Source organism: Mastigoproctus giganteus, chromosome 11, assembly GCF_048544385.1.
Source record: "Mastigoproctus giganteus isolate SK-2022 chromosome 11, ASM4854438v1, whole genome shotgun sequence".
Classification (NCBI taxonomy): Eukaryota; Metazoa; Arthropoda; class Arachnida; order Uropygi; family Thelyphonidae; genus Mastigoproctus; species Mastigoproctus giganteus.
This window is the reverse complement of record NC_143585.1, coordinates 34,420,498-34,446,389: the sequence shown is the minus strand read 5'-3', so window position 1 is coordinate 34,446,389 and position 25,892 is coordinate 34,420,498. Positions and strand designations below refer to the sequence as shown.

General features: G+C 34.5%; 2 protein-coding genes across 3 annotated transcripts in view; one reads left to right on the top strand and one right to left on the bottom strand.

Moving 5' to 3' along the window:
* The window catches only part of LOC150077888 (uncharacterized), a 66,300-nt gene extending 54,814 nt beyond the window's left edge, over positions 1 to 11,486 (top strand). For both annotated transcript variants that reach the window (XM_090384859.1, XM_090384858.1), the window contains exon 7: positions 11,029 to 11,486. In XM_090384859.1, the coding sequence (XP_090240985.1) occupies positions 11,029 to 11,254 (226 nt within the window). In that variant the 3' untranslated portion in view covers positions 11,255 to 11,486. The remainder of the gene's footprint in view (positions 1 to 11,028) is intronic.
* Positions 11,487 to 20,227: 8,741 nt separating this feature from the next.
* The window catches only part of LOC150077887 (uncharacterized), a 50,072-nt gene continuing 44,407 nt past the window's right edge, over positions 20,228 to 25,892 (bottom strand). Inside the window, exon 5 of the mRNA XM_090385047.1 lies at positions 20,228 to 20,472. Coding sequence (XP_090241173.1) covers positions 20,228 to 20,472 — 245 coding nt within the window. The remainder of the gene's footprint in view (positions 20,473 to 25,892) is intronic.

The window sequence follows — 25,892 nt, the reverse complement described above, 5'->3', positions numbered from 1 at the left end:
TCACCTCCTTTTCCCTGGTAGCAAAATTCCTATATATCATTGACAAAACCCCATGACCTGCCCTGGCAGCCTGTCTGCATTGCTCAGAAAACTTCATATCTGCCTGCACAATTACTCCCAGGTCTTTTTCATTTTCTACCACCTTAAGTGTAGTACCACACAGTTGGTACGTTTCTCTGGGGTTACTTCTACCCATATGCAGTACTTTTCATTTGTCAAGGTTAAACTTCAGTTGCCACTTCTTAGCCCATCTGCCCAAATATCTAGATCCTGTTGCAGTAGCACACTGCCGTTACTGTCATTAACAACCCTGCCAACCTTTGTATCATTTAAGGAAGTGCATCCAATTGATGTGGGGGGACAATGCAATGTTGAGTCTGTTTGGCGTGACATAAGCACTGGGAAAGGAAAAATGAGAATAGGTGTGTGTTATAGGCCTAATGAAACTGATGAGTATAATGAGCAATTGTGCAGAGAAATACCGTGGTCCAGTAAATTAGAGTGTCTTATAATGGGGGATTTTAATTTCCAGGATATTGACTGGAATTTGTGGGTTGGTCACTCACACACTAGTAAGGCTTTTGTGGATTTCTTGGATGATTGTTTTCTACAGCAGCATGTTTGGGAGGCAACTAGAGGGAGTAATACTCTTGATCTGATTATCAGTAGTGATTCTTCCTGCATCAAGAATCTGCAGATAAAGGAACCACTAGGTGGCAGTGATCACATTGTGCTGAAGTGGGATTTACTCAAAGAGATAACTACCATCAAGGGTAAAGGGAAGGGTTTTTGCTTTCATAAAGGTGACTAGGGTGGTCTGAGACAGTATTTTAATTCTACACGGTGGGACCAATTGATGTTGTTACCAACAACAAATTCAAAATGGGAAGAATTCAAAGAATTAATCTTGGAAGCTACTAGGCTTTTCATACCAACAAAGAAATATTGTTCAAGATTTAGGCCTAAATGAATGTCAGATGAACTAATTAGACATGTGACAGAGAAGAATAATGCATGGGATACATATAAATTAACATGTGACACAGAAGCCTATGATAAATATAAGGTGGTCTGTAACCAAGTTACAAAGGAGGTTAGGCAGGCGAAGGCACATTACGAGAAATCTGTGGCAAAGAATGCAAAGAAAAACAGCAAAGAGTTCTTTACTTATGTAAACTCTAGAAAGAAGGGGATGAATCAGATTGTTCCATTTGATATCGATGGTTCAACTGTTGATGATTATGCTCAGGTAGCTAACAAACTAAATGAATATTTTGCATCTACATTCACACATGAGGAGTTATTCAGGGAGGGGAATGCCAGAGTTCTATTCAACTCTGACGGTAAGCTAGATAATCTTGTAATAACTGAGAGTAAAGTGAAGGAGAAATTGTTGAAGATAAACATAAGAAAGCACCTGGAGTGGATGGAATCTATACAGTTATATTAAAGGAGGTGGCAAAGGAAGTAAGCAAACCTTTAGCCATAATTATGAGAGCTTCCCTGGACTCAGGGGAGGTACCCATGGACTGGAGATGTGCAAATGTGACCCCAATCCGCAAAGGAGGATCAAAGGGAGACACAGGTAATTATAGACCTGTTAGTTTAACTTCTGTTCCAGGGAAATTAATGGAGGCACTCGTTAAAGAAGTATTGCAGGATCATCTAGACATGACTTCAGTTATAGCTTGGACACAGCATGGGTTTGTTAAGGGGAAGTCTTGTCTGACAAATTTGATTGGATACTATGATGTAGTCACAAAGGAACTGGATGCAAAGAATAACTTTGATATCATATACAGTCTGTCCTCGTATAGCATGATAGTTGTGTTCCTAGAAACCCTCGTGCAATGCAAAATCGTGCAATATAAACAACAGGCCACTATGGAAAAAAGTGGGGTTAGGTCCGACCACCCAAGATTGAACACATATTTGGAACCAAAACATTACCAAACACAATAAATAATCGGGTAATTTTAATCGTTATAAAATACTTACGTATTTTATAATGATTAAAATACGTAATAAAAAATAATATTATAATATTTTTTTTATTTTTATTATAATATAATAAATAATAAATAATATTTATTTTTATTATTTATTTAAATAATAAAAAATTATTAATAAAATAGTAAAAAATTTATTATATGAAATAAAATAGTCGTAATAAAATACTTATGTATTTTATAATACGTAAGTATAAATTATAATGCGTAAGTCGTAATAAAATGCTTACGTATTTTATTACGACTATTACGTAATAAAATATTGCTAATGCTTTTGCTTCTATCGTAAGCAAACTTGTTTTTTGTTTGATTTTCTATCCAAACAGATGACAGCCATTCCATCTCTTCCAATTCTTTGTGTCTTAATCTAATGGATTTTAATTACACTTTGTGTTGTTCCTGCTATGAAAGTTGTTTTTATTTTCTCTGCATTCTTTCTAATTCTCGGCGTTGCCTCATTTCGGTCTGTAGCACGTGCAATATCGCATGGTCTTTCATTTTGCTCAAAGCGTTTCACAATTTCATATTTTTTCTCTATCGACAGAGGCGGACTGGCCATAGGCCTTACCCGGGAAATCCTGGAGGGCCGGACGCCGGTGTGATTTTGGCCATAAACCGTAGTATGAGGCCACTATAAATTTTCCCGGGTAAGAATTTTTGACCCAGTCCGCCTCTGTTTATCGATATTGCTTTTCTTTTTCTCTCTGAATCTGCAGTGTCTTCGCCAGGACGCTTCCTTTTCACACCTTTTAAGTATTTTACTAATTTTTAGGGAATAAAGCACAATTACAAAACGAGGAGGCACGCTTGATACACACTGCGCCTGTGTAGCAACTGAATAAACAACACCGTAAAGGCCGAGATACACTATTAACACCTCACATTTTACTAAAGCACATTTCTGGGGGTTACTACCATAAAACAATTTCCAGTTGCGTTTCTGCTAGTGGAATCTGTTATAAACTGGTAGTAAACTCCATCTAATTGCATTTGCGATTATATCGATAGCTGGAATTGTGTTGGTTTTTACGCTATTATGGTGAAATGTGTTTCCCCTTCACTGATATAAAAAAACAAATACATTTTCAGAATCTTCTCTTCATTCCTATCGTGTTGCGTTCGGTTGGGGTGATTCTGCATTCGACTGCCATTTCTTGTAAACACAAAGGCGAATCGTGCATAAGCGAATTCGGTTTGTGTTATATAAGATATCGTTCCCCTATTTATAAATCGTGTATGATCGAATTCGTGTAATGTAAACACGTGTTATACGAGGACCGACTGTATTTGGATCTTAGAAATGCCTTTGATACTGTTGCACATGGAAGACTGCTGCACAAACTGGAGCAGTGTGGCATTGGAAGCAAATTGCTGCTATGGATAAAGGGATGGTTGGGTGGCAGAAGGCAGAGAGTGGTAATCAATGGACACTGCTCTTCATGGACTAATGTTATTAGTGGAGTCCCTCAGGGTTCAGTGTTGGGTCCATTGTTGTTTTCTGTATTTATAAATGATATTGATGATGGTACATCAGGCTTAATGTCCAAGTTTGCAGATGATACAAAGGTTGGCAGTGTTGTTAATGACACTAATGACAGTACACTGCTGTAACAGGATATAGAAAAGTTGAGCAGATGGTCTGAGAGGTGGCAAATGAAGTTTAACATTAACAAATGAAAAGTAGTACATATGGGAAGCAGTAATCCCAGAATAATGTATCAACTCTGTGGTACCACACTGACAGTGGTAGAGAATGAAAAGGACCCGGGGGTAATTGTGAAGGCAGATATGAAGTTTTCTGAGCAGCTCAGATGGTCTGCAAGAGTAGCACATGGCGTCTTGTCAATGATATACAAGAATTTTGCTAACAGGGAAAAGGAAGTGATTGTCCTCTTGTATAAGGCAATGGTCAGGCCACACCTTGAGTACCGTATACAGGTCTGGAGGCCTCATTTTAAGAAGGATGTAGAGCTGTTGGAACGAGTACAGAGAAGGGCAACAAGATTAGTGAATGGAACAAAGGGTTGCTCTTACGAAGAAAGGCTTAAGTTTTGCAAATTACAGTGTCTGGAGACTAGGCACCTGCGAGGTGATCTGATTGAGGTGTATAAAACCTTGAATGGTTTTAGCATGCTCAGTGTGGATGGGATTCTTCCTCTTGCTCAGAATAATCACCTGAGAGGGCATAAATTCAAATTGAGGAAAGACAGTTGTAGGATAGATGTGCGCAAGTTTGTCTTTAGCTAGCTGGTGGTTGATTACTGGAACAAGCTTCCATCCATCATTGTAGAAGTTGATAGATTAAATAGATTAAAGGCAGAACTTGACAAACATTTGAAGCGAGTGGATGGGTGAAATAAGGGATTTTTTTTTTACTATGTTTCTGTATAAATCACTTGTATAAGCATTGGTCCACATCACTGTTTTCACAAAGACTAGTTTTATTTGGAGGCCTAATTCATCTTCTACATCAGTGGTTTTCAACCTTTTTTTAATAACAGCACCCCTAAGTAATTTATTTTATTTTGTGGCACCCCTACTCAATTTTCTCAATATATATAATATTAAAAAATATATATGTTATTTATTACAATAATATAATTATAAAAATTACATTTCATAATCTAAATTATATATATACAGTATATAATTTTATTCTTTGTATAGAGGTACTAAGTAAACATCAATTATAGATCACCACAAAATAAAAAACTAATAATAAGTTTAAGTAACTTAAGCCCAAATTACGTGGCCCCCTGGAATGTTGTTGCAGTGTGCTAAGGTGCCACGGCACCCCGTTTGAAAACCACTGTTCTACATGGTCTATGAATTAACACAGTTTTTCTTCCTCTTTCATCCAACTACGTATCATTCCTCTTGAATTCTACATTTGTGAAATATATATACTGCATTTTGTTTTGCCACTCTTAACTCTTTCAATAATGTTTATAACTTTTCTTCAACTGTATATTTTTTTATTTATTTATTTTTTTTTTTGGTGGTCTGCTGATTTACTAATTTTACTGTATTTATTTCTGATGCCCTACAATTTTGCCATGTTTTGAGAAAACTAAATCAAAACCAAACTGACCAGCCTATCATAGTGCCAAAATGAAGTCATGTGATTTCTTCATAAATCACTTGTCACTTGTATATTTTGTCTAGTTTAGCCTTTAGCAGTTTTTGCTATCCTAAGTTTAACTTCTAGTCGAAGAAAGGATGTCATGTGCTGTTTACAAAAATTTACTTTTGAACTAATGTAATGTAATGCACTTCACAAACAATATCCATGTTCTTCTCCAGAGGTAGCTGTTTGTAGCGTTCCACTGATATTTTATTGCATGGATATACAGCCAATTTTTAGCTAATTTCCCCTCTTGGAAATATGGTAGTAGGATGTACAGCAGATACAAGTATATATAGTATTCACTTTTTCCAGTTTCCATTATTAAATTGCTAGTTCTTTGAACACACTCCCCTCCCCCCATAATTATTTTGGGGGACATGATCATATATGTGGTATATCCAAAACTGTGGTATGAAGAGGTGCATTATATCAAGGTTGCACTGTGTCTTTATAAACAGCGATATATATACCTAAATTAAATAAAAATCAGTAACAAAATTTACAGAACTCAAGATCCCTTTGCAGAAGTCCAGTCTTCCTCAAAATATTGTTGAGCAAGAACTATTCCACCCTGCTTCTTCCTTAATTTGGAAGAAGCAGGGTGGTATATGTTGTTTAGTTCAGCACTAGGGCTTACAGTACCAAGATCCCGAATACCGGTCATTTTTTCCAGTACAGTCGGTCCTCGTATAACACGTGTTTACATTACACGAATTCGATCATACACGATTTATAAATAGGGGAACGTTATCTTATATAACACGAACCGAATTCGCTTATGCACGATTCGCCTTTGTGTTTACAAGAAATGGCAGTCGAACGTGGAATCACCCCAACTGAATGCAACACGATACGAATGAAGAAGATTCTGAAAATGTATTTGTGTTTTATATCAGTGAAGGGGAAACACATTTCACCATAATAACGTAAAAACACGCACAATTCCAGCTATCGATAATTTGCAATTGCAATTAGATCGAGTTTACGACCAGTTTATAACAGATTCCACTAGCAGAAACGCAACTGGAAATTGTTTTATGGTAGTAACCCCCAGAAATGTGCTTTAGTAAAATGTGAGGTGTTAATAGTGTATCTCGGCCTTTACGGTGTTGTTTATTCAGTTGCTACACGCGCGCAGCTTTGTTTATGTGTATTAAGCATGCCTCCTCGTTTTGTAATTGTGCTTTAAAAATGAGTAAAATACTTAAAAGGTGTGAAAATGAAGCGTCCTGGTGAAGACACTGCAGATTCAGAGAGAGAGAAAAAAAAAAAGCAATACCGATAAACAGAGGCGGACTGAGTCAAAAATTCTTACCCGGGAAAATTTATAGTGGCCTCATACTACGGTTTATGGCCAAAATCACACCGGTCTCCGGCCCACCGGGATTTCCCGGTAAGGCTTATGGCCAGTCCGCCTCTGTCGATAGAGAAAAAATATGAAATTGTGAAACGCTTTGAGCGAAATGAAAGACCATGTGATATTGCATGTGCTACAGACCTAAATGAGTCAACGCCGAGAATTACAAAGAATGCAGAGAAAATAAAAACAACTTTCATAGCGGGAACAACTCAGTGTAATTAAAATCCATTAGATTAAGACACAAGAATTGGAAGAGATGGAACGGCTGTCTTTTCTATTTGTTTTTTGATTTTCTATCTGTTTGGATAGAAAATCAAACAAAAAACAAGTTTGCTTACAATAGAAGCAAAAGCATTAGCAATATTTTATTACCTAATAAAATACGTAAGCATTTTATTACGACTTACGTATTATAATTTATACTTACGTATTATAAAATACGTATTTTATTACGACTATTTTATTTAATATAATAATTTTTTTACGAATAAAATACGTATTTTATTCGTAAAAAATACTTTTTAGTATTAAAAAATACTAAAAATACTTTATTATAATATAATAAATAATAAAATAATATTTTTTATTATTTATTATATTATAATAAAAAAATATTATATTATTTTTTATTACGTATTTTAATCGTTATAAAATACGTAAGTATTTTATAATGATTAAAATTACCCGATTATTTATTGTGTTTGGTAATGTTTTGGTTCCAAATGTGTGTTCAATCTTGGGTGGTCAGCACCTAACCCCACATTTCCCATAGGGCCTGTTGTTTATATTGCACGAGGGTTTCTAGGAACACAACTATCGTGCTATACGAGGACAGACTGTATTCAAATACCGGTATTGGTAAAAATACCGGTTTTTCAGTATTAATTTTAAAAAAAAATAGTTTATAATTTAATCATATAAAAGTTATAAAATCACCTTTATGTGATTATGTCATCCTTATCTCTACTAGCAAATATTCAATAAATCATCAATAGGACACATTGCAACCTGTCCACAATTCTTCATGTCTGATCGTATCGTAACACCCAAGTCCCGTTCCTCCACTACTGACTTTAGTTCAAGTCCACCAAGTGTATAAGTTATTTTGGGATTGCAATTCCCCAGGTGTAAGACCTTGCATTTTGCTGAATTAAAGCATATAGCTGCCACTTTTCTGACCATCCCGGAAGTCTATCTAGGTCACTCTGAAGAAGCTCTGCTTGCCAGCGATCATTTAAGATAATCAAAAACAACAGTGGTCCCAATACTGATCCTTGGGGAACCCCGCTTTTTACATTAACCCAATCTGAGGAATAATCATTTATCACAACCCCCCCCCCCTGCCTGGTGCCCTCAAGCCATCGTGCTATACATCTAAGGATTTTCCCTATGATTCCAGCCTGCTCGAACTTATAAAGTAACCGCTCATGTGGGACTGAGTCAAATGCTTTGCTGATATCTAAATAAACAATGTCGAAATTATTCTCAAAATCCAGCTCACGAGTGACCTGTCAAAATGGCTAACTGGATTTGTTAAACATTATTTTCCATTTACAAAACCGTGCTATGTATCCTACAGAATTCAATTTCCATCTAAACGATCCTGAATTCCACCCTTGATCATTGCTTCCATGATTTTCCCTACTACTGAAGTTAAGACTGGCTGGTTGGTAATTTCCCGTTATGTTCCAATTTACACCAATCCAACTGAATCTCTCCTGAGTCTAGTGATGCTCTCATAACTAGCCTTAATGGTTCAATGCTGCCTCCTTTAAGATTATAGGGTATATGCCATCAACCACAGGAGCCTTACTTGCCTGTGGGCGTGAAAGTTTTCTCATTAAATCAACACGTGAAATTTCAACATCATTACATTTTTTTCAACTTCACTCCCATAATTTCTCATTGATGTGAAGGGTTTTTCTTCTGTAAATATCGATGCAAAAGTAACTGTCGAGTTCATCTGCAACATCAGTTGGGGTATCTAATACTAATCCCACGCAATTACATATGCATCCGATCTGATTTGTCCTTCTCTTTTTTGCATTTATATATGAGAAGAATTCCTTAACTGCACTCTTTGCTCTCTTTATTCCTTATCCAGACTCAGTAAAGATACTATAGTGAAAATTATACTTTGTCAGAAAATGATGAACATAATTCAACCATGGAAGACCAACATGGAACAGAACATCAGTGTTCCACAAATTCTTTCCAAAATAAGAAATTGCTCGACTCTAATTAGATTTTAAAAGATGAACTTTAGTCGGAAATTAATGAAATACTTTTAACTATTTTTGCTAAAAAAGTGAAAAGCCTAGAAAATATGGACTGGGACTGAGATTGTCTACAATTATCTCAGAACAATAGTAGTAGTAGAATCTGAAAGGGCATTTTCTTCCGCTAATGAAATATGTACCAAAATTAGATCCATTTTAAACGATCATACTATTGATTGCTTATGTTTCTTAAAAACTCACTTTATTCGGACAGGTAGTGTGGATGCTTAAACATAACTAAACTTTGCAGTAACAATATGTATTTTTTTGTTTTTAGAATAACTGTATTTTTAATGATTTTTTCAAAATATTTATCATTGCAATAAATGTTTATTTAAAACTTGAATTCAAGTAATTATAGTACTTGGTTTTTCCTTACTTTATTGCACCTAACTGTCATCAAACTTCATCAAGAAAAACGTTTGTTTTTGCAATACCAGTATCCCGGTTTCAGAAATTAAAATACCGAAATACCGATATTAAGATTTTGACCAGTATTGTAAGCCCTATTCAGCACCAAGGTTAACCAAGCTGTAGTGCATCATATGTGTAAATTATCCATGCTTCAAGTTTGGTTTGTCTGTGGGGTGAAAAATTCTTTATAGTAAAATCCTACATCTTTAAGTGTGACACCAACTAAATAAACCAACCAAGCTCTATTTGCAAATGCTTCATTAAGTTCTTGCCATCATCTTCAGGATTTTGAATTCAGATCTGTCCAAGAAAAATGGGGATATTCTGTGAACATTAATTTCTAGCAGTTCATGATGTGCAAGATCATCATCTAAAAGTAGTAGTTTTTTTGCTCTAATTCACTGATAATGTGATATCACTATATACCAGTTAAACTTAGTATATTTAATGTATCTAAAATTTATTTTCTTACGTTCCTTTGTTCCATAAAGGAAAGTATGCAATTTCACATATTGATTGCATACCTAAGACCACGAACAACTTGTTCTGAGGATAGTACTGCTCCTGTTCAGGCAAAGGTTATGGAGGACAGATAACAAACAGTGGATGGACTTGCAACATCATTTTAGGCATATATGTAGGCTTTGTGCATAGTTTTTCATGACACCTCAAAATCAGCAAAGTTTTGGCAGGGTGAATACTCAGGATGCCTGCCCAGACAGTAAGCCAGGCACAATGTAAAACATGTCAAATGACGCTTGCAATAAATGGTGCATCCTTACTCACAGTTGTCACCATAGATAAGACGTGGATCCTGCCATTCAGTCTGAACACCAATCTGTTCAGTGGAAGTACATTGATTCATCTCTGTCAAAGAAATTTTGTTACAAGTACTGAGAACATGGAGGAGACAATTTTTTGAATGTTGTGTATCATTCTCATATATTACATTCATAAGAATTACACTACAGTTACAAAAAACTGCTATTTGGCAATTCTAAAGAAATTCCTCCTAAGTTTTGCCCATATCTTGTGAATCATCTTCTCTTTTGCCATGACAGTCTCTTCTATATCATGCAATGTAGGCACAAAAATATTTTAGGGAAAACGAATGTGAGCTTGCTCCACATCTCTGTACTTACATTTTGACTGAGTGACTTTGTTTCCAGTGGACATCCTTTTGTGGCAGAATGTTTTCCAAGTCAATGAGAAACATCTAGGTGCCATTTACCAGTGTACTAAACATGTCTCTAAAGAATGTTTCAGTGCAGCCTTCACAGTTTGTGTTAAAGGTACAATAAATGTTCAGAACGTCTTTTGGAAAAAAATGTCTATATTCCACTCCTATATCATTTCTGTTGAATAAAGTAGATTTTCTTTAAATCTTAAAGAGAATTGCTGTTATTTGTAGTATAACATCAGGCAACTAGAATCTATAACAGTTTCATTGTATTTATTCACCTCACAAATTCACTATATTTTCAAATGGCCCTAATCCCCACAATATAATTCTCACATTAGCAACAGTGGGTAGCCACTACTAAATTAGTTTTTTTTTTGTTTGTTTTTGAAAGCAAAAGAAAATAATTTTAAATAAGGGATTTGGTATTAACTTTTTGTTTAAAAAAAAAAAAATTTATATTATATGAATAAAGATTTATTATATGAATGTGATGTTTTTTTTTTTATAGCAGTTTGCTAAAATAACTAAAATATTGTTAACAATCACTACTAAATTTTTGTTAAGTTTAGTGGCAATTATTTCACTAATTAGAATAAAAATTTACTGAATTAAAACTGCCATATTACCACAGTTTATAAAATTTCTTTCTTTAATAGGAAACAACAAAAAATGCTATTAAGCACACAGAAACAAAAATTAACTTCGTTAAAAGCAGAAGCAGAGAAACAGAAAATAGCAATGGAGAAAGCTGAGAGGAATGCCAAGGCTTTGGAAGCTTATAAAATGTGGTTATTGGAGAAAATGCAGCAACAGGAATTGGAAACTTGCAGCAGTTTTTCAGAACCCAGGCCACCTTGGAACCCTCCTGGCAAATGTAGTTGACATAATTTCTTTAAAATACTAAAAAAACTATTCAGTTCCTGAAAGATATTAAAAAAAGTCAACCAGCTGAAATTTGGGGTTGTTTTAATTTAATGTTATATTTTTATTTTTGAACAGGTTGTAAAGCAGTTGAATAATTTAGAGAAGAATTTTAGTGATAACTGTTATCGATTTTACTAAAATGTGTCAAATAGCTGTCACAATTAAAATTTTAACCCTGAATATCTCATATAAATGCTCACTGCTGAAATTTGATTATAATCCAGCCTGAAATAGTAAATAAGCACTTTCCACGCTGACCCTGTCAACTTCATAGTATCATTCAACAAAGATTGGCAATAACAAATCTTTGACTTTTCATTTAGAGTACATCTGGTATTTTGTAGATATGGATCAGATTTGATATCAAATTCTTTCAACAATATCACAAAATTCTGATAAGGCTTGAAAATTGCTTCGATTTTCACGATTCCATCCATATATATTAAAGCTGAGAAAGCCAAAAATATTTAATAAGTTGAGTCTGCTGTGATGTTTGAAGGAACTTGCTACAGGGCAGAATTCTGTTGGCAACACTTTTTTTTTTTTTTTTTGGTTATTTTAAAACCATTTGCATTTAAAACCATTGGCATTTCACATGGGGTTCAAAATTTCTTTTTAGAATCAAAATTGATCCAGAGCAGATATAAACTAAATGTAAACATTGAGAACTCAGCACAATAGCAAAAAGGAAAATGAAGAATTTATAGAACTGTATAAATAATCAGAACATACAAAAGGTAATGGCCCGTGCCTATCTGGTATTAATGTGGGATGACTTTCCATCACTTTTTCGCACAAATTAAAGGGTAAAAAAAAATGCAGCAGTAAAGATATGCCAGGGATCACTGGCATGAGGAACAGAAATTAATCTATGAAAAGTTATCCACAATTTGCTCACTAAATTTCAGTAGCAAAGAATAATATTCACCTAAAATAGATTACAGTAATGAAGCAGAGTTTCATCCATAGTCATCAATTGGCTTACAAATTTATTTCAATACTGTAAAAATTTTATAGGAATTGTCTCCACTATTTACCCTCTTCTGGTGTGCATACAAATCTCTTTTTAAGTATTCTCCCCCCCCCCTTTTTTTTCTCCTATACTCAGTTCTTTGAAATGGTATGACAGTTATTCACAGAACACATTTAATGTCTTTGTTATGTACATAACTCTACAAATCTTGACTATGTATAACTATAATGCAAAAGCATCAATAATACATAGCCAAATCTGAATGAACAGAATATTAGCAAAGGGGCATCGTTTTAAGTTATATCTCATATTGTGAATACCCTGAAACGGTGCCATCTGGGTGGTGGTATCCATCTGAGAATAAGTAACATTAGTCTTCTCCTCAGGTGAAGCGTTACTTATTCGAAGTAGTGCAATATCATGGCAACTTGTTGTGAAGGTATTCACAATATGAGATATAACTTAAAACGATGCCGCTTTGCTAATATTCTGTTCATTCAGATTTGGCTATGTATTATTGATGCTTTCGCACTATAGTTATACATAGTCTAGACTCTTCCATAGCTTGAGGCTTACGCCCTAAATGCTTTATACTCTACCAATTTTTTAAATGCAACTTATTCCAGGACCACAGCCACCCTCTTTATGTGTTGGATCTTATAAAAGTTAGGATAAAGTAAAAGTGGCAACAGTTCTTAATAAGTAAAAGAATTTATTTCATTATTTGAATTTCATTTAATATATATATATGCTTGAGCAAAACTGCAAATGCAAGAATTATTAATTTAACTAGAAGTTTGTACATTACTGTTGAATAATTTTTCTAGTCTTAACTGAAGGAGAGTTATATAACTGTTTTAAATGGGCAGGTTCAGTGATAAGTTGGTGGTATTTTAGCCTAAATAACCAAATTAAGTCCCATTGTATATTAGTGAACATAATAATATGCCTTGATTTGAATTTGTGTAAATAAAGTGCTTTTCTGTAGTTATGGAGGCTGTATTCTTTGGATTGCTTGTATATTATGAAATAACTTACAGGAATAAAAATGAACCAGAAAGATGCTAAGAGATTTGGAAATAATTTGTTCAGGGGTACATTTATAATTCTGTGGGCCTTAATGAAATATACACATTTCTCTACAGGGAGAAATAAAGTTGGACAATATTTCATTTTAAAAAAGATATAGTGACTAACGTGTACTCAGAACTGTGTTAATCTGGAAGCCTGAAAGTGGCCCAGAAACAAAATTAACACAGACCTATTAAGGTTAACAGAGAAATAGAACTATGTTTAAAAGGACAGGCATCATTTTCTCATGTGCATGCAGGTGCTTAAGTCTTGTCAAGACTTTGTTTTGAAAAAAATTTACAGAATTTAAGTCATAACATGTCTGCAATTCCAGCAAGGCACAGTAGGAGGGATTATATGTTGAAAGCCACATAGTTAAATCTCTTTGTAGGGAGGGGGATTTTTTTATCAGTGTAGTCTGCCATTCTATTCCTTCTGCCCTGGTAGGGAGAAGGAATCCAGTTTTTATAATTGAATTGACTTAATTACATATTAGTAATTTTTTTAATCTTCACAGTTAGTGAACCATATTAGCATTAACAGAGGCATATGATGCAAGAAAGCAAGCTTATACAGCATCAGCCAATAAACTCCCCTTCCCATTTCACCCATCCATTCACTTCAAAAGTTTGTCCAGTTCTTCCTTGAATTTATTTAAGCTATATTTATATTTACCCTCTAATAAGTTGGAACAAGGGTATTACATGGTTTACCACCTTAAATATTAAAATTTTTTTATCAAAAACACCCCAATGCTTACTCTTAATTACTGGGTCCACATTTCTGAAAACTGAGCCAGGTATGTTATTGAGGTGCAGCTCAATAAGAATTCTATTTTCACACAGTATAAGAGTATTTTATTATTAACTTTTATCTTAACCATTCTATCAGTGTAACTGTGTTGTTATTTACATAATTTATAAATATTAATTTTAACTTTATTTAATGCCCCTGAAAAAGATTCCCCATATTGGGATTAATGAAAGTAAACCTAGTTAACACAGTCGTGTTGTTATTTGGTTTTTAGGAGCATTAGCAACTAAGGCCATATTGTTCCGGGAATATGCAGTGGTCAGTAGTGTTGTCTTTTCTTTACTAACAAAGGGCATATCTATGCTATATCCCAAAGCATGTTACACCATTAAATTTTTATATTTAGATTTCAATTTACTTCTCACATTTATTTTATTATTTCCATGCTAATTAAATTCCATTTTTAGAAGTGAAAGTTTTTTTCCTTAATATTTGCCAGGCATAAAACTCATAACATTTACTTATGGAGTAAGAAACTTCAATTAGGTGAATTCAGGTAAGCATATTAATGTAAAGTACAGGGTTGTTAAAATTAAAGTATCCCGAAGTAGAGGGCTCTGGATCAAGCTGAAGAGAAATTTAGACAACAGGTACAATAAGGAATGTGCTTGCCATTTATTGGAAAAAAAAATTAGTTACAAAATTTGTCACTATATGGCACTACAAATCACTTGAAGAGCACTACAATTGTTCAATGTGTCCTCCATTTTGGTCAACAACAGTTTCCATTCTAAGAACAGCATATTCTACAGCAGAATGTAACATGTCAACTAGAATAGCTGAGCACATGACAATCTAATGCTGTCCTTCAGATTTGCCAGAGTTTGACATCCTTCCCAATACACCTGGTTCTTCAAAAAACCCCCACAACCAGAAGTCGCGTGGGGTGAGGCCCAGTGATTGGGATGGCTAAGATGTCTGGAAACAACAACTGATGATCCGTTCATCTGTAAAGTGTTGCCTTAGCAATCTTTGGACACAATGGTGGATGTGGGGTGGTGCACCATCTTGCATGAATATGATATCCTGAAGACACCCACGTTGTTGCAGCTCTGGTATTGCGAAATTTGCCAACATTTAATATAGCTGTTCAGTAATGGAACAAGTGCGGGGTCCAGTCGGTGTTACCTGTTCAAAAAAATGTGCCCGTAAATCCACACCACACTCACTTTTGGGGAATGCAATGGGACCTCTTGGATAACTAAGGTTTTCTGTTGCTGAAATGCGAGTTGTGCGTATTCACTTGTCCATTTAAGCAGAGGTGGGCTTCATTCCAAAGGATGTTCCATGGCCAAGTGATATCCAGTCATTCGCACCAGAAACTGAAGTGCGTATGTGAAATGAATATCTGCATCACCACGTGCATCTTGTAAGGATAGTACCGCAACACCTGACACATTACTAGCCTTACAGTGGAATACAGCATGTCCACTTCATGAAAAACAGCTGGCACACTTGCACTACCACATGGAGATTGACTAGATAAATCCACAACAGCCATAGCCACATCTTCAACATGAGAGGAATCCACTTGTTTTCGACCTCTACATGGTGGAACACCAAGATATATCCTGTTGCTTCAAATTTTGCAATCATTTTGCAGACAGCACAGTCATAGGTCCACACCTTATGTGCTTCTGATGCCAGAATTCTCCGATAGCTGCAGCATTGCCGTTCTGATAGTACAGCTTCGTCAATAGCACCTTTTCCTGGAGTGTTGTTGGCATTGCTGCCGTAGTGCAGGCAAACATCTACTGTATGGTTTTAAAGAGACTGCTTTGCTTTTATACAGTACAGTAGAGCTGGTAGTGCTGTGGCAATAACTCACAATTATGCAAATAACGCAAGTTATTTGCATAATCATAACTAAGATAGTTACGCGCCATACAGTGACAAATTTTGTAACAAATTTTTTTTTCCCAATAAATGGCGAGTGCATTCTTTGTTGTACCTGTTGTCCAAATTTCTCTTCAGTACGAGTCTTAGAACTCGCTCCAGAGCCCTCTGCATAGAATACTTTTAATTTTAACAACCCTGTACATTAATCTAAAGTTCAAGGAGGCCATAGAGGAAAATTTAAAATAAGAAAACAGCTAAGTAACACTACAATACAATTTGATTCATGTTAAATATTTTGGCAATGGTAAATTTCTTAAAATGTCGAGAATGTCGAATATATATATATATATATATTTTTTTTTTTCATGACTTCCAAAATTTCTGGAGGTTTGACATCCTTTTTATACAGATCAATGCAAGAATTGGCATAAGCCAAGTCTTTATTATTTAAAGACTTCTTCACTTTCCTAAATACCTACTGAATGACCATAGCAAAGTGTCCAAGAAGTTTATTATAACGTGTTATTTCTATCTGTCTGCATCCAGCAATCAATGATTTCATTACTTTGAAAACCATCCAAAAATTCTAATGTTAAAAATTACAGCCGAAATCATATTCTCAGTAAACCTTTTGCCTTGAAATAATAAAAAAAACCCGACTTAGTAAATCAATATCTTAATTAAAATGACAGTGGATCTATAATAGTTAAAGAGCAGGAATTACCATTTGACATAGGAGTATTTATAACTTGCTGGTTTTTTTTTTAGTCAAATTGAAATAGATAAAAAATAGCAATTATTTCAAAAACAGTTTAAAGGTAGTAATTTTTTTAGTTCTTTAATAAAGTTCAGTAAAGGCATTATATCAGCATGATTTGTAAGAAATGTGAAACTGGTAAACAAAAATTCTCTAATCTCACTTGTAAGCAACGGACTTTTCTCTGCACTAAATCATTCAAAAAAAAAAAAAAAAAACCAAGTGCACAACTTTAATTCCAAAATAGTTCTGTTGTACATTCCTGGGTATTCACTTAAGTTGTCAGAGCACAGCAGAATGTTTATGGCTCCATTGGTGTAACTTTTTTTTTTTTTTTTTTTTTGTCAGTGCAGCAAAAGCCTGTGGCTTCCTTGTACTATATGGCAAATACTATTACTACTACCTCCAAACTGGAGAAGTAACAATGAATTTTTTCTTTAATCAAGTTGGTATAGAGCAGTTACCAAAAAAAAAACAGAAAAATGTGTGATTAAAAAAAAACAAAAAAAAAAAACAGTTGTGTATTTTAGAGTACCTCAAGCTTGGTATTTGTTCTTGATCTACATAATTTTTGTGATTGGAAAAGTATAGCCATAAAGAAATTCTTTAAAGTTCCATGCTGCAGGGAAAAGGGTACCCACCTACCACCCAAAATTTTGTTCTTAAACAAGAATTCCCCCCCCCCAACATGCCAACCAAAAGGAAAAGGTCAGACTCGGGGGAAAAAAGGTGTTGCATCTAAAACTTAACTGCAATGAGTATAAAATTTTGACTACAATGAGCATACAATTTGATAAAACAAATAATCAGTTTAATTATATATTCTTGGAGGTACAAAGTTTAAAATTAAGTATTTACAGAAGTTTCAGTAATGCCAAAGAAGCAATGCTGAAATTTTTCAAATAATCAAAGGAGTAAAAATATTTCTGTGAGCAGCCCAGTCCTCTTCTGTTAACTGTAACAACTTGCTCTAGATTAGTTGAAGGTTTGCATGCAATAACAGCTGGACTGAATGCCACGCATTTGTTTTCACAAGCGTGATGGAAAGGTCAAGAGCATGAACAGTGAAATGAGGGAGTGATTGCTACTGTTTGATCCAAAATAAGCAAAGGCTATAGCAAGATACTTTTGATACTTTTTTTTTTTTTTAATTCCTCATAAAACAAACTGGAGAAAGATGTGTTAGTGACAAACCTTACCTTCAAAACATTGTTTCAATTCTTATTCTCATTGACTTGAACCGAAAAAGTAGAAGTTAATGGTGATTAGGAAGTCAAAAATCTCACATGCATTAATTAAAGCCTCTAAAAATAATTAAAAAAAAAAAAAAAAACTTGGATGATATCAAACTTACCTGAATCGGAGAAAAGAGTGGGATTAGAAGATATTTGTGGAAATGCAAAATTATGCTGACACGAAAGTATGCCAAAAACAGGAAGAATATTAAACTTGTTTCCTCCTGCAAACACAGCTGTTTGCAGGAGGAAACAGCTGTGATCAAATATGAGGATATACTTGAAATGATCATGGTTCAAGCCTGCTAAATATGTTTTTGTATTCTAGCTTGTGACCTCCTATGGGGTCATCACAGAATATAAACAGAAACTCAGGAGTCTTAAATATTTTAGAAAACCTTTATTTCTGAAGAAGGCAGAGTGCACTGCTGATAGGGGCTGAAGCATGTTGACATGGTGGAGTCTAATAAGAGAAAGCAGAATAGCATTTATGAAGACTGATCTGGTTTTACCCTAATGGGTATATGCAATGGATAGCTGCACTTAGGAATTTTTGGCACATCGTCTACTCAGGCCATGGCACCAAATGTGTTCTTTCTGTGATTCAAGCATGTATGCAAACATACATGATGGCACTGTCATTAATGAAACTCAAATATCTCACTAACAAAGCAAAATAACAAGTAAGGATTCTAAGAAACCAAGTAGAATTAAAACTTTTTGAATGCACAGAGGAAAGTGACTGAGAGAAAAGATACTAGTACAGAATACAAACAGAAGATCACAACTTCATCAGAATCATCTCAGAATAATCCAGTTCAAGAAAATTATTCATAAAAACTTAATTTTAGAATGTGTGTCAGACTTAACATTTATTGCACATATTTCCTGTATATTAGTCATACTTACATTATAACACATTGATAACCACAACAATGATTCTTTCATTATTACATGCAGGAAACAGATTATATAGCTTTGTACAATAACTCACTTATGGCAACTATTCTTCGTCCCTTAAGTCAGTGGTCTCAAACTCAAATTGCATGCAGGCCAAATGCACGATCTGAAAGCAGCTAACGGGCCGGAATTTTTTTTTTTAACAAAATGAGAGTGAATATAAGCACCGTATTTACAACAAATACATAATTGAAATGTATTTTCGGGCCGTGTAAAATTGCTTCGGGGGGCGGATGCGGCCCGCCAGTTTGAGACCACTGCCTTAAGTGACCTTAGAACCAAGTTTAACTGTATTGTTATAAATTATATTAATAAATAACAGATATGTTTATATCAAAGTATCTTTATAAAAAACATTGTTCATTACTTAATATATTACATTACATTTTTTTATTTTAAAAAAACTATAAAAGTGTCCTATACATTTATTTACATAGCAATTTGCTTTCTAAGTGTTATACAACATTGCAAAATACTTCCCAGGAACATTTCAATTAACAAATATAATCTTCACTACTCTGTGAAGATTATCCTTGTAAAATTTATACTCTGTATAAATTTTACAATTATTTTACATTTTTAGCTTGTTTTAGCCCTTGTAAAATTTATACTCTGTATAAATTTTACAATGGCTAAAACAATCTGTGTATAAAAAAATAACATGCAATTATAAGATACAGTAAAGAAAGTGTTCTTGACAACTGTACCCTGGACAATCCCCTTCAGTTCCAGATCAGATATTCTGATGAAAAATGCAATTTGAGAAATCAGTTATAAATGGATACAGATATACACAAAAAAAGGCATCTGATAAACAATAACTTAGAAATCTTGCCACAAAATATGTACTCCAGTTCTCCACCAATCCTCACCACACTAATACAAATGAATATTTTATGAAACATAATTTATGATGACAATAAAAATTTAGGGCAGTGAATTATTTCTATAATTTAAATTTATATTTGGGCTTTGCAAATGGAATGGTAAAATTCTGTATTCAGTATATTCACCAAAAAAAAAAAAAAACTTGGGGTGGGGGGAATGCTATTTTTGGTCTGATTCTTGTAGGTCCCTAAGTGATCTGTACTTCCTCTGTTCAGCTAGATTGGAAACAGTACAAATATTTTTCTCACCTCCATAAGGCCTTTAAAAGTATACAAAAATGGTAGAATGCGTTTTGTTTTTTTGTTTTTTTTTTTGTGGAGCAATCCTCTTGTATATACAAAAAACACAATTCTTACAAAACAATGGTAATCCTGTTTTTGTTGATTTACTTATATTCATAGTTCAGAAATATGTTGTTTGGCAAACTCCATAAGTACTTTCATTTGTTTTTTGTCTAATGTTACTTTTTGTTGGTGAAGACTAAAGAATTTTTCCGTTAATTCACTGGCCCAAGCCTCTATCTGTGACACTTCTGTGCCCCTTTTCTGTAAGTGTAGCTGTCTCTTAATATAATCCAAAACTTTCTTAAATATTTCTTCCTTTGTTAAGGATATAGGCTGAGCACAATTATTAGAAGAGCCTGAAATGAGAAAATATAATTTGATGTATGCCAATAGTTTAATAAAATACATTAAACTAATTATTACAAGCAGAATATAACAAGACCATAGCTATGGCGAGAAGAGTACATCACAAATGATGTACTTTAATAGCAAAATTTGTTATTTGTAGTGAGTATGGTAACTTGCAAGTTTCAAGGATATAATGAGAAAAAGTGAAAGTATTTTTAAGTTATTTATGTAAGAATGATCACTTTGCTCTTTTCTGAATAAGTTGGGATGGCAAAGAAAGGCAGCCAAATAATTAAAATATGACAAACTACACACTGAAACTTCATTTCCTGTTACATGCACAATGAACTGAGTTGCTTTTATTGACATTTCTTTGAAATTTATTCCACTGCCAATTGAAAAATGCATTTTAATATAAATGCCATCACCAAAAGGGTGAATCTGCTATTTATTTAAAAATTCATGGTGCTGCCATGAGTGGTCTTGAGATTGACAATCTCTTTTCATATAATGTATGAAGTCTATGCATACTGGCAAATGTTATATCAAGTTTAGATGAGCTGACAAGTGGTGTACAGGGAAAAAAAAGCTTCCAGTTTAGATGAGCTGACAAGTGGGGTATAGGGGAAAAAAAAGCTTCCAGTTAACACCACAAACTATGTCTCAGGTTTTCTGTCATGACAGTTCCTGGGTTTTAAAAAAAAAAAGCAGATTTGCCCTTTTGGTGAAGCTATTTATATTAGCAATTTAGTTTGACTTGTGAATAAAAGTGTTGCCTATAATGTGAGCTTATGCCCAATGCTGAAAAGTCAGTCTTAGTCAGTGAAGCTATCAAAGCATTTCAAAGACAGAAACTTAACTCAGAGATGGTAAAATTTTCAGATTATTTCAGTTTGGTCCTGATTACTGACTAGGTGATAAATTTTTCCCAACAGCCCAAAGGAATACCAGGCATGCAGGAATAAAATTTTACCTGAAAAGAAATTTAAAGGCCTTTAATTTTTGCTTCTGAATGCTGGATATTTTCTTCCATTAGCCTTGAGTTAATGGAAGCAATTTGTCATTCATTGCTTGCATTTTTCAAGTGCAGACCCTGTTTCTACTGCACTTATGAAAAAAAAATATTAGAGGCTTCTAAATTTCTTTCAAATTAACTTTTGCTTCTACATGGAGGGGGTTGCAGTCCCTTGGGTTGTTCAAAATTGGGCTTTCAGTATGGCAGGAACAAAAAGGCTGCAATAAATTGTACAGTTAATGCAATAGCATAACAGTAAAAATAAAGCAGTTTGCATAAAGCCATCATTAAATAATACTGAAAGTCTGTTCTCAAGCAAGCTGCCTGTTTCTTGCACCATAAATAAGTAACACTTGCCTAAAAGTATGAGGTGTGATCAAAAAGTTCAAGGATGTACTTTGTATCAAAATTGTGGCACAACAGTGCAGCATCACATGTTCAGCGACTCATCTAGATTTTGCAACATGTGATTCATGTGTTTATTTACAGTTGGTCTGAATTGGTGCACACTGAATAGATGAGACAAACAATGGCTTGTTACAGTTGTCTTTGATGACTTATGTTGCATGACTGGAAAGATATGCTAAAGCCATTGACAAAAAGGGCAGAGCACTGCTTACAGCTCAAGGAAATTGTTCTGTGGTAGCTTTTGCTTTGATGGCAAAAACATAACATAGAAAGGGGATTCTACATATACTTGAAATGAATGGTGGGATGTTTTTATTAAAAAAAAAAACATAAAAAAAAATAGGGAATTGACCTCTAACAACAATGTTATAAAGGTCTTTTCAAATAAAAAATCTCCATATTGTGAAGTTTTTTTTTTATTTATCTCCTTTTTGATATAAAAGAAAACTGACACCAAAGTATGCTAGAAGACTGCTCAGGCATGTCAATTCAGATACTGAAATCAAATCAGTTTTTACATATTACCTGTATTCAATTTCAGTTACAGAGAGAGAGAGAGAGAGATTCTGTTCTCACAGGCCAAGTATTTGGCTTTATGACTTGGTTCTAGTCTCTTGTGGGAGAAGAAGACTTATCTCTGTGATTGAAACAGAACACAGGTAAGACAACTTTTGATTTGAGGGGTATCACAGTGTTTTTGTTTTAGGTATTTCGCCTTGTAAAAATGTTTCCAGTCTAAATGGTCCAATGTAGACCTGTGGCGCATAAAGATTGCAAAATAACCTCTCTCTGTATCTCACAAAAAATTTCACAGAACCTTAACAAGTTCACATGGAACCCAGTTTTAAAGATTATGATATGCTTAAAGATTATGATATGCTCTATGACATGTCCCTCCCATTAAATCTGCACTGTTCCACCCAGTGTTATATCCATCAAAATCTCCTAGTAATGAGATCATCAAGAGCTGTCTGGACAATGTCAGCCTCAGATGGCAAATATAAGGAACAGAATCCCAACTGCAATCCTAATTGCTACTGCCTCTATGTTGGTTGTGAGTGGTAAAGCTGAAATGGAATACTGCCTTCTAAAAGGATAAGAACTTGAATAGGACTATCCCCACTAACATCCTTATGAATGATAGTAAAGCTATGCAAGTGTCCTAACTGATCTACTAATGTGTAGTGAATCACTCATTAAATAGTTATAATTTCTCACCACAGGAGACAAATGGCATTTAGTTTCAAACTGCTCTTCTTCTCACTGAAATAACAATTGTTAGCTCAATAAATAACAAACAAAAGGAAAGGCAATTTTTCTGTAAAGAGCAGTTATAAAAGTTCCAGGTTCTATATAATCAACTTTATCCATACACTTAAAATTAGTTTTAGATAAGATATAACACATCTACAATCACAAGTACAGGGTTTCCTTTATTACTCACAGATTGGGATGCCTAAGCTCCCTTAAAAAAATTATTTCTAAACTATTTATATCAAATTGAAAACAAAAGGGTCTCTTATAATAAGTCTTTTAGTAATGAACAACATTTAGTAGAACATATACAGGGGGTAATCATTTAATTCACAGACTGGTGCAAGATTTTATGTTTACCGCGTGAAATTTCCATAATTGTTGCTAGAAGCACTATCCCTGATTGCTACTGAGCAGCCTCTGTGTGTGTGCTTTTTTTTAGCTACATATCACTGACAATCGTTTTGAAGCAAGTATCATGTTGGACATACAGATTGAACAGTGATATGTGATTCATTATGGTGTCAGGTGGGGCTTAAAGGCATCAGAAACAGTTAAAGAGATAAATGAAGTGTATGGTAATGAGTGTCTTGGTAGGATGGCCACATTCCGGTGTAATTTGTCATTTGAAGGAACCTCTATGCTAGTTGCCGCCTGGGCTCCTGCTCATATGCAACTAGATCTCAATTCGTGACTTACATCATAACCTTTCCAAAGGTTAGTAATGTCAATAACATTAAACAACAGCGATTAGTAATTAATATAATGCATCAGCTTCTTCAATTTCTAAATGACTTTTACATAGCAACGACCATTTAGCCTTGCAGCAGGGACAGCGTCTCTACCACAGCCATGAGTTACCACCCTTACCACAAGGAGGTAGGTCACCTTATCTAGTGATATGGCTGATGTCCAAAGAAGTCTTTAACAAACTTGACAAATCTGTCAAATGTTTCTAGATCTTGACATAAATCCGCCACCGTGGAATGTGAGAGGGTAAGCGTCCCTCCCTCTAGCCTTGCTCAGAAGTCTTCACCATATTCCAGTGTGAAGTGGTTTCTCCGTCAAGACAATGCTATGCCCCATATGGCTAATATTGTGCAGTTGTTGTTTGGTTTTTAGGAGCATTAGCAACTAAGGCCATATTGCTCCAGGGATATGCGGTGGTCATTCCCTGACCTTTCTGCATCCTCCGTATTTGGTGGTCACGGGCTTGAACCAAGGTCTAATCAAGAAGTGTGTGCTATGCACTGCTGCTCCTGCCCACCTGCTACGGAGGCGCCTTTGTGCAGGCAGTGATCAATGCCATAGGTGTCAAGGTTCTGCCTTGGCACCTATTACCACACATCCCTGCTTACTCACCAGACCTAGTCCCATGTAATTTCTTCCTGTTTCCATGTCTGAAGGGCAAGCATTTCACATCTGACACAACAATGCTTGCAGAGCCACAATGGAAGCACTTCAGTCTTTTGAAAAATGGCTTGCAAGAAGCATTTAATGCATGCGTACAATGATGGCAAAAGTGTGTAAAGTTCAAGAGCGAGTATTTCAAGAAGGAAAAATCCACAGAGGATTTTCAGATGATGACGATTAAGATAAAATCTTGCACCAGACCACGAATTAAATGATCACTCCTCGTATGAGATATTCTTTTATTAAAAATACTAAGCTGTGGTGGAACCTGTTAAACTTAAGTGTACAAAATAAACAAAATTATTTTTCTTTTGTAACACAAAAAAAAGTCCAAATAAATAATGAAGTGTTAACATTACAGATGACTAATCTTTGCAATTAACTTCAGCAACCTGTACACTTTTGGACCTTTGCTTTCTAACTGCATTTATTTCTTTAAATATTTTGGCCACAAATTATGTAAAATTTATTTCTTATAACAAACAGTATGACTTTTGTCAAAAATCTCTAAATAAAATGCACTTACTTCGTCTGCAACCAGCCAAAAATAAAAATATAAAGGAAGATATAAAAAATATATAAGAAAATAGACTAATTATGTATGTACTTCCTCACACAGGTGACTAGCTAAAAGAAAATTCCCTCTAGTTCTGGAATCCTTTGGACCCTTTCATTGCTCCATAAACAGTATTCCGAGTGCAGTCTTACAACTGTCTTATACAGTGGGATTATGGCCTCCCTATCTCTATGGACTATTGTTCTTACTTTGGACAGTACAACAGTGCAGAGCCCTGCACAGGATGTGCAACAGCAACAGAATAAGGCAATGACTCTTATCCACATGTAAACCTAAAAGCAAGTATCAGTCCTCATTCCAAGAAGAAAGAATAACAAAGAAACAATCTGGGATTAACACAGTAAATACTTCATCAGGGCAGCATCAGCTACTGTCTTACACATATTTCAGTCATGATCGGCATGTAACTAAGCAAACCAACTATGGATGCCCCTATATGACTAAGTAAGACTGATGAACAAAAAACACATGCTTAAATAGAGGAGATACTGTATAAAACTTTAAACAATTCAAGGGGAATATAAATAAATTATTTAACCCGAACTGATGAGAAAACTAAAAGGAAAGGGATAGTTGAGCTATAAAATAAATTTAAACCTAACTCAAATTAGAAATGATGTAAAATAAAATTAAGCAAGTGTAATTATAACAACTAAATTTACAATGGCTTTGAAAATATGAGGTGGGGGAAATGAAGAAAATGAGAAAGAAAACAATAATAAAATAACAAAACAGGACTGTGTACTGTCCTATCATAACCA